Below are 8,675 nucleotides of genomic sequence, written 5' to 3'. Positions count from 1 at the left end.
TGATGTTTTGCATGAGGGAAGTGCAGCAAGAGAAGTCAAAGAAGACTCCTAGGTTTGGGATGGTGGAGAGAGAGGGAGATGATGTTCAGTGGGGGTTGAGCCAAGAGTGTTCTTTGGACATGCTGGGCTGGGAAAAATGCCCTGGAGCTCACAGGACAGGTGAGAGATGGAAAGAGAAATGTGAGCAGCACTGGGGGCCAGAAAGGACTTCGTGTGCAGACTAAACATGAGCCATTCAAGGCAGGCCTCAGAGCTGCAACTAGGACAGACCACTGCCGGCTGCGGGTATGGACGCACCTCTCCACCCTCCTGGGCAGCCCTTGGAGACTGGGAGAAATAGGGAGAAACCGACAGCCTGTGTCTGGACCACCTGTACACACACAAGACCCTCACTCCTAAATCCTTCCCCCACTTAGAACTGCACTTAGATTTAGTTAGTACCTGGATGTTATTTCCCTTGGGGTCCCCAGTCCCCTGGACAGATGTGCCCCACAGCAGCTTAACAGAGTCCTTCTTCATAGGTTTGGGGTGTGTGTGTGTGTGTGGTGCTAAGGTAGGGGCCTTGTAAATAAAGCATGAGAAATAGCTGTACTTTTTTTGCGTATGAGAGGAGGGTCAATCTTCTCCCCTAGGTCATCAAGAGAAATGAGGGGTGGGCTGTGTGCTTGTGGTAGCCTTGCAACCCCTTCAGTCATGTGTTGCCACAAGAACAGGGACATTACACCACCACTGTCCCCCATGCCTAAGAGAAATCCTGATTGGGACTGTTCATGTGATTTCCTGATACTTTACTATTTGCAATGTATACAATTAAAATATTGTGTGTGTGCCAAACAATTCTGAGGGCTGCTTCTCTAAAAGATAGTATAGGAATAGTAAGGCTGCAGAAACCAGCCTGGTTCAAACTTCACTTGGCTACTTATTCACTGGGTGACTTGGGAAACATTCCCAGCCTGTGCCTCGGTTTCCACTTCTGGCAAGCGAGTAGTGATGGTACCTATATTCTACGGTTGCCTGAGATTCCAGTGAGTTATTCTTAGGATACTTCCTGGTGCACGGTGCATGCTTTTCCTGCATTCTGTTTTTGTTTTCACCCAATGACAACTAGGCAGGGGTGGGTGAAGATGTGAGGAAATTCAGACTGATGCCAGGCAGGGTGCCTGAGGCTGGAACTTTGCTGCCAGGTTGCAGGGCAGGGAAAAATCCCATTTCCTGGGGGAGGATAAGTCAACAAGAAGGGGAAGCAGGGCAAGGATCTGGATCTGAACCCAGGACTGTGATTGCAGGGCTTGTGCTATCCCAGCTCCTGTACAAGAATTGAATCCTTGCAGGGTGGAGAGTGGGGCAGGAGTATCTCCTGCAGCAGCACCACTACTGCCACATCACAGATAACTTGGCTCCATCATTTCTTGAGTGACCCTGGGCAAGGCACTTGCTCTCTCTGGGTCTCAGCTGTCTCACCCATAAAATCAGATAGCTCTAGTATCTACCCACCAGATAACTGTTCTCATTAGATGTGAGCCACTCAGTAAACGTGCATCTTTATAACCTCATAGCTGTTGCCCTATGTCAAGCCTTCTCCTACAGGGTCCCTTGCTCTGTCACTTACGGACTCATGGACTAACTCAGGATGTGCTTTCACAACTCAGTGTATCAGACGTCTCATTTTTTCTGAGGCCTGCAAACCCCTGCACCCACCTAGTATTTGGTCTTATTTGGGGAACAAAGCAAGAGATGCAGGTAGAGACAGAACACAGAGACATGGGTGGGGGAGAGCACGATGTGTGCGAATCAGAGCAAGACAACGATCTTCCTTATACCCCCACAATAAGTGAGCCCCCCTGTCCTACCTCTATCTCCATATGTGTCAGAAAATTTCTCCCAGGGGTAATTAAGTTGTAACTTGTGGGCAGTGGAGCTCAGGGTTAAGCCCCAGGCTCTGGCACAGGGGAGGTTTGAATTATACCATCACCGCTTCCTGGCTGGATCCCCTCCGGGAAATGCTCTCTCCTTTCTGTACCTCAGTTCCCTCCTCTGGCAATGGAGGTCATAATGAACAGTGTCTGCTCACAGTGTCTGCTCAGCACAGAGGAAAGGGCCTGGCACCCTAACAGCTGGCAGGTGTTAGTGGCAATCACTACCACTGTTTGGGTACCGACTACTCTAACTATATCCTCCTCCTCCTCTCAGTGAGGGGCTGGTCAGGGGTCTCCTGGGTACTGCTGTGTCCCCAGCACTGCAGCCAGACCTCAACTTATTGAGAGAGAGGCAGAGGAAGGGAAAAGAGACACAGCGATGAGAAGCTAGAAAAGATTAAGAAGGGAAAGAGAGCCCTCTGTATCCAACCCATTCACTTCACAGATGGGGAAAAAGAGGCCTGGGGAGGGGCAGAGACAGGGCCTCTTCACGGGATCAGAGAAGTCTGCACCCTAGCACCTGGCCCCACACCCAGCTGCCTCCCTTCCCCAAGCCTGTCCCTGTCACAAGGCTCTGGGAACAGACAGATGCCACTAGACAAAACCCAGGACTTTATTATTCCCATTACAAAGGGCAGGTCTTCGCAGGAGGGAGCAAATTCTGACGGCGGGGAGGAGGCCGCTACTTGCCAGCGATGAGCGGGTTCCGCAGGACCACAATGACGGAGTCCCCACGCAGGAACATCTTGGAGATGTAGCGGTCCTTGTTGACTGGCTTGGACTTCTTCTTGCCCTTGCCGCTCTTGGGGACCTCGGTCCACATCTCCTTCACATTCTCCAGCACCATGTTGCAGTGCCTAGGGGTAGAGGGCAGGCACCAGGAGTGAGGGGGAAGCCTTCTGCCCACCCCTCTTCCAGCAGCTCACATGGGATGAAGGTGTGGGCCTGGGACAAGGACAGCCAGGGACCCCCCACACCACCTCTGCCAGTCTTCAGGTTGAGGCTTGGCCAAAGGACTTCACTCCTCTGTGCCTCAATGTCCTGCTTTCTGACATGGAGTCATTCACAGTGCCTCCCTCATAGGGCTGCTGTGAAGATAAATTAACCAATACAGCATTCTTGCAAAGACTTAGAAGAGGGCCTGGCCCAGGGGAAAGGTAAGCAAAATGGGTCTGCTTGTGCTTCTCAACTCCAAGTACTTCTGAAAGCATCAGCAAAGGAACTGCTGCTATTTGTGGAGCCAGAGGCCCCTGGGGCCTATGGAGGTACGTGATGCCTCCGCCGCAGTTGTGCTTGGTCCCTATCTCCTCAGGGTGCCAGGTGGACACGTTTGAGGACAGTACAGATTAGCCCACTCAGCAAGCACCTGCAATGAATACAGCAGTGAAGCTGACAGATGCAATCCCTGCCCTGATGGGATGTGAGGAGAGAAGAATGCTAAGCAAGTAAACAGATGGATCTGATACACTGTCAGATTACAACCCCTGCTATGAAGAAAAATTAAAGCCAGGTGAAGGGATAGAAAGATAGAAGGAAATGTTACTGAGTGGCAAGAAAAATAAAGTATTTAAGAGTGGGGAAGCTCTGTGCCTTGCTGTGGAGTAATATACACGAGAGACTGTTGAGTAACAAAACCAAATATGCAAGTGATCTTTTGAAGGGAAGAAAGGGGGTAGGAGAAGCATCTATACTGCCTGCCTCCTTTTGCTTTGTACAGTACAGAATCCTGGAAGACACTTGGAGGCCGGGGACAAGCTGCATGGAATGTTATCATTGGACTGCTATTACTGTTTTTGGAATCCTGTGAATACATTAGCAATTCAGAGAAAAATAAGCTTAAAAAAAAATGAAGTAGCATACCCACGTGGAAACATTCCAAGGCATGTTGTCAGGTGAAAAAGTTGAGGTCTAAAACTGTGTGGTTTGCTATTAGCAGTGATTTAAAATAAAGCATCCTCTTGTGTCTGTCGGTCTGATGTCATGTGAGGGGACCTGAGGAATTTGCCGTGGAAGGATTCCTGGGGAGGGCAACTGACTGACAGGGAGAAAAAGACTTGTTCCTCATTGAGCACGTTCGTTTCTTTTGAATTTTGCCTCAACTGCATGCACTGCTCACTCAAGAAAGGAACATAATTAATACAATAAGTAACAGGGTTAAGAATGCCTTAGCTGACCTGCAGGGATGTTCACAGATCACTGAAAAGTGCGAAAAACAAGATGCAGAGTAGCACATGGAAGATTCTATCTTAAAAACAATTACATTTATGATATGACAACATGTCAATTCCACCTCCATAAAGCTGTTAGCTGGGGACCCGGGTGGCTCAGTAGCTGAGCATCTGCCTTTGGCTTGGGTCGTTATCCTGGGGTGCTGGGATCAAGTCCTGCATGGGGCTCCCCATGAGGAGTGTGGTTCTCCTTCTACCAATGTCTCTATTTCTCTGTCTCTCATGAATAAACAAAATCTTAAAAAAAAAATAAAAAATAAAGCTGTTATTTAACACCACAAAGAAGCCCGTGTGTGTGTGTGTGTGTGTGTGTGTGTGTTTGAGCATGAGTGAGTGAATTGTGGCAGGATACACATTAGGGTGGGAAGCTGATGTGGGGGTATGAGGAAGAACTGGGGGAAAGTCCTCTTAAAAAAATGTGGGGGGGGGCACCTGGGTGGTACAGTTGGTTGAATGTCTGACTCTTGGTTTTGGCTTGGGTCATGATCTCAGGTCATGAGAGTGAGCCCCACATCAGGCTCCTGTTCAGCATAGTCTCCTTGGAACTCTTCCTCTCTGCCCCTTCCCCCCAAAATAAATGAAATAATCTTTAGAAAGATGTGGACAGGGGATCCCTGGGTGGCGCAGCGGTTTGGCGCCTGCCTTTGGCCCAGGGCGCGATCCTGGAGACCCGGGATCGAGTCCCACGTCGGGTTCCCGGTGCATGGAGCCTGCTTCTCCCTCTGCCTGTGTCTCTGCCTCTCTCTCTCTCTCTGTATGACTATCATAAATAAATAATAATAATAAAAAAAATTAAAAAAAAAAAAAAAAAAGATGTGGACACACAAATGTATATGAATAAACCACTACCTATTGTGCTCTTACTAAGCACCCAGGTGCCCTCTTCTAAGCAGTAAGCCAGTAATTCTCACTACATCTCACCCCCAGAAGGAAAACACTAGTATCACCTCCAGCTTGCAAAGCAGGACACTGGAGCAGTGGGATGATGTTTTAGAAGTGGCACAGCCCTGTTCAAATCTAGGTCTATCTGCCTTTTTGGGCCCAATACTTCCTGTTCTCACTCTTACTCTCCTCGAGAAGAAACCGAGGCTCCGAGTGAAAAGACTTATTCATGGTCATGTAACAGCTTGTGGCAACATTCTAGACTTACACTTCGCCATACCACATCCCAAATGCTAACTGAAGGCTGCAGGTTTTATGTTTATTGAGCATTTATCATGTTAGCTACTGAGCCAAGTACCCTTCCTACAGAAATATTTAATCCTCACAACTGTTCTACGAGGGGTATTTTTATGACGCACAGTTTGCAGACAAGGACGCTGAGGCCGAGAGAGGAAAAACCACTTGTTGTTCCTTCTGGCTGAAACACTCAGACCCTGGCTTGCTCCTTCATTGTATTTAGGTGTGTTCATCATGGTCTCTTCCTATGGGACCCCTTGCGTTACCGTCTAGGACAACACCTCCTTCCCAGCACTCCACACTCTCACCTGCCTTTACTTTTCTTATGACACATTGTTTGTGTCCTTGCTGTTGGTTTCCCTACCTACAGCATAAGCTCTCTTAAGTATAGGAGTCCTCTTTCAGTCATTGCTATGTCTCTGGAGCCTAAAAAAAGTACTGGGCATGGTACTTTTATTTTTTTCTTTTGGGGCATGGTACTTTATATCGTAACTGCAAAACCTGATTAATAAGAGCTTCCTGGTGCCAGATGCTGTACTTCTAATGATTGTATTACACATCACATGTATTAAGTCACTGAATCTCTGCAATCACCAGAATTACTGCCATTGAATGGAAGAGATAAAGTTACTTGCTGAAGGTTTCATGGCTGCTAAGAGGCAGAGTCGAGATACAAACCCAGGAAGCCTGGCTCCCAAGTACATGCCCATCACTACTGTCCTGCACAGCTGGAAGGACAACAAGACACCGTTGCACTTTGAGGTCTGAATATGCTTATGCCCCAGGACTCTGAAAACCTTGTATTTGGGTTCCTCACACTGGAACTGTGTCTGCATTTCCAAGCCTGGACAGAACACCTTCCAGGACCCAGGTGCTCACCTGTCGAAGGCCTTCACACGGCCCAGGAGCTTCTTGTTGTTGCGGCAGTTGATAAGCACCTGGGTGTTGTTCTTGACTGACTGTGTGAGCACAGAGAGCGGACCCGTGTTAAACTCTTCCTCCTCCCGCTTCTGTAGCTCCTCTGGGGTCATCTCACTCTTGGGTTTGTTGAGGAGGCTCCTGAGGGGCAAGCATGGAACCCGTAGGTGAGAGGCCCAGAGCTGGAGCGTGGGTGGTCACATGGTCTCCCCAGCCCACCCACCCCCCTGCTCAGTCCCTCTTGCATGGCATCACCAGCTGGATGCTGAATAGACATTTCCAACCGTATACATCCTCAGTTGAGCTCCAGATCTCCCACTCAAACCTACTCTTTCCACAGCCTTCCTCATCTCCATCATTCTAGTTCCTTGAGCAGAAACCCTGATATCAACTTGACTCTTCTCTCTCACATCCTACATTCAATGTCAGCAAATTCTGTCGTCTGCCTCTAAAATATACCCAAAATCTGTTTCTTACCATGGCCTAAACCTTTATCATCTCTCTCCTGAGAGCCTTACTTGTCTCCCTACCTCAGCCCATGCCCCGGACCGTCTGTTCTCCACAGCAGTCCCAGAGGTTGTATCAAAACCTAAGTCATATCATTTCACTCTTCGAAACCCTCCCATGGCTCCCATCTCTGTGTAAAAAGTAAAACCCAAAGTTTTTACAATGCCTGGCATCTTCTCATCCTTCTTTGTTCCAGCCAGTGGCCTTGAAGGTGGTCCTTTAAGATATTAGGCAAGGGGCGCCTGGGTAGCTCAGTGACTGAGCATGTGCTTTCCGCTAAGATTCTGACCCGAGGCGGGAGGGGGGGAATCCCTGGGTGGCTCAGCGGTTTAGCGCCTGCCTTTGGCCCAGGGCGCGATCCTGGAGTCCCGGGATCAAGTCCCACATCAGGCTCCCGGCATGGGGCCTGCTTCTCCCTCTGCCTGTGTCTCTGCCTCTCTCTCTCCCTATGTCTATCATGAATAAATAAATAAAATCTTAAAAAAAAAAAAAAAAAAAAAAGATCCTGACCCAGGGATGCTGGGATCTAGTCCCACATCGGGCTCCCTGTGGGGATACTGCCTCTCTGTGTCTCTCACAAGTAAATAAAATCTTTAAAAAATATATAAGATATTAGACAAACTTTCACCTTGGGCATCTCCATTCGTTTTCCCTCTGCCTGGATACCTCCCCAGGTATCTTTGTGGTTCTCAGGTTCTTCAGGTCTCTGCTCAACTGCTGCCTTCTCAATGTGTCCTGCACTGGTTATTGAGTTACTTTCTCTCAAAACGAGTACTCCCCATTGTTTGGATCCTGCTCTTTTGCTTCTTTACTCACTTAGCTCTGATCACCTAACACACGCCACACACTTTACATTTTTATCACCGGTGTGTTCATTGTCTGCCTTTTCCCACACCCATAAGCTGCAGCAGGGCATTTTTCTTGCGGGATGGGGGTCGCAGTCACAGATGTATCTCACGTAGTTAAAGCAGTGCCTAATACGTGAGTGCTGAATGAATACCAAATCAGGAAAATCATTAAGGCGATTCGTGAGCCGAAAAAGTCGCGAATGAGGTGAACTTCTCCAGCTCAAATTGTACGGGTAAGTCCCGTACCTCAAACAGTTATTTTTAAAACTCCGCACTCCCGTTTCCCAGGTTCTTTGCTTCCCCTTAAAATCCATTTCAACGAGACTCATTATCTGGGAAATCCCGGCTCATTAAATGATCAAGTGCCTTCCCTCGAACTCAGGACCCGTCAAAGGCCCCATGCCCATCCTCAAACTCGTCAGAACGGTGCGTACTTTACCCCTAAAATCTCTGCCTCCGATCCCGCCTCGCCCACCACCGGCAAACGGCCACATCTACGCCCTCGACCCCACTCCCGCCGGGCCTCACATGGTGGTAGCGGCTGCGCTCGCAGATCAGCTCCGTCTTCCCCGCGTTGCTCCTGCCTCTGAAGAGAGGGCTACAGGCGGGACTTCCGTTTCCTGTGGCCCACTTCCGTCGGCGCCTGCGCAATCCCAACCTGCACGGTGTGGGCGAGGCCTGTTGCCGTGGCAATCCGCGCCGGCCCCGCGCAGACGTGGAGTAGAAGCACTGCGTAGTAGTTCAGGGTCTTTCAGGACCATATGGAGAGAAGACAATGGAGACAAGAATAAAGCGGGTCCGACTCAAATCGTTTCGTTGTAGAGCGGCACAAGTTGAAGAAGGGACAGGACACGGCATTCCAAAAGCCCGCCGGCTCCGCCCTCGGGGGCGCGGCCTCCGTGTGGCCAATCGGCTCCTCGCTTCTGGGACGGACACCGCCCCTTTTCCATCGGTGTCGGTTCGTTTACGTGTCTATTGATCTTTCCGACTTCGAGTAACCAATCCTTTGCCTTCCTACGGGAGGGGCGGAGACCTGCTCCTAGGTCCAACGTTTTTCAGGATCAAACATTGCTCATTGG

The 8,675-nt window shown here is 49.4% G+C and overlaps 1 protein-coding gene across 2 annotated transcripts; it reads right to left on the bottom strand.

Annotated features, from left to right (window-relative positions):
• Positions 1–2,508: 2,508 nt before the first annotated feature.
• Positions 2,509–8,271, bottom strand: SNRPD2 (small nuclear ribonucleoprotein D2 polypeptide). Of its 2 annotated transcripts, none has more exons than XM_041746372.1 (3): positions 8,125–8,271; positions 6,203–6,382; positions 2,509–2,773 (listed from the first exon to the last, which is right to left on the bottom strand). In XM_041746372.1, coding segments are annotated over exons 1-3 (357 nt in total). In that variant the 5' UTR covers positions 8,127–8,271; the 3' UTR covers positions 2,509–2,598. The 2 variants fall into 2 exon arrangements, with proteins under 2 accessions (XP_041602306.1, XP_041602307.1); XM_041746373.1 differs by having other exon boundaries at positions 8,036–8,167.
• Positions 8,272–8,675: the final 404 nt, after the last annotated feature.

Source organism: Vulpes lagopus, chromosome 2, assembly GCF_018345385.1.
Source record: "Vulpes lagopus strain Blue_001 chromosome 2, ASM1834538v1, whole genome shotgun sequence".
Classification (NCBI taxonomy): domain Eukaryota; kingdom Metazoa; phylum Chordata; class Mammalia; order Carnivora; family Canidae; genus Vulpes; species Vulpes lagopus.
Note: the sequence above shows the minus strand (reverse complement) of the source record. Positions and strands in the feature narration are given on the sequence as shown.

Coding starts and splice junctions, on each gene's coding strand:
- SNRPD2 (XM_041746372.1), bottom strand. Junction 2,774..6,202: donor CGTGTGAAGGCCTTCGACAG/GTGAGCACCTGG, acceptor CTCTACCCCTAG/GCACTGCAACATGGTGCTGG.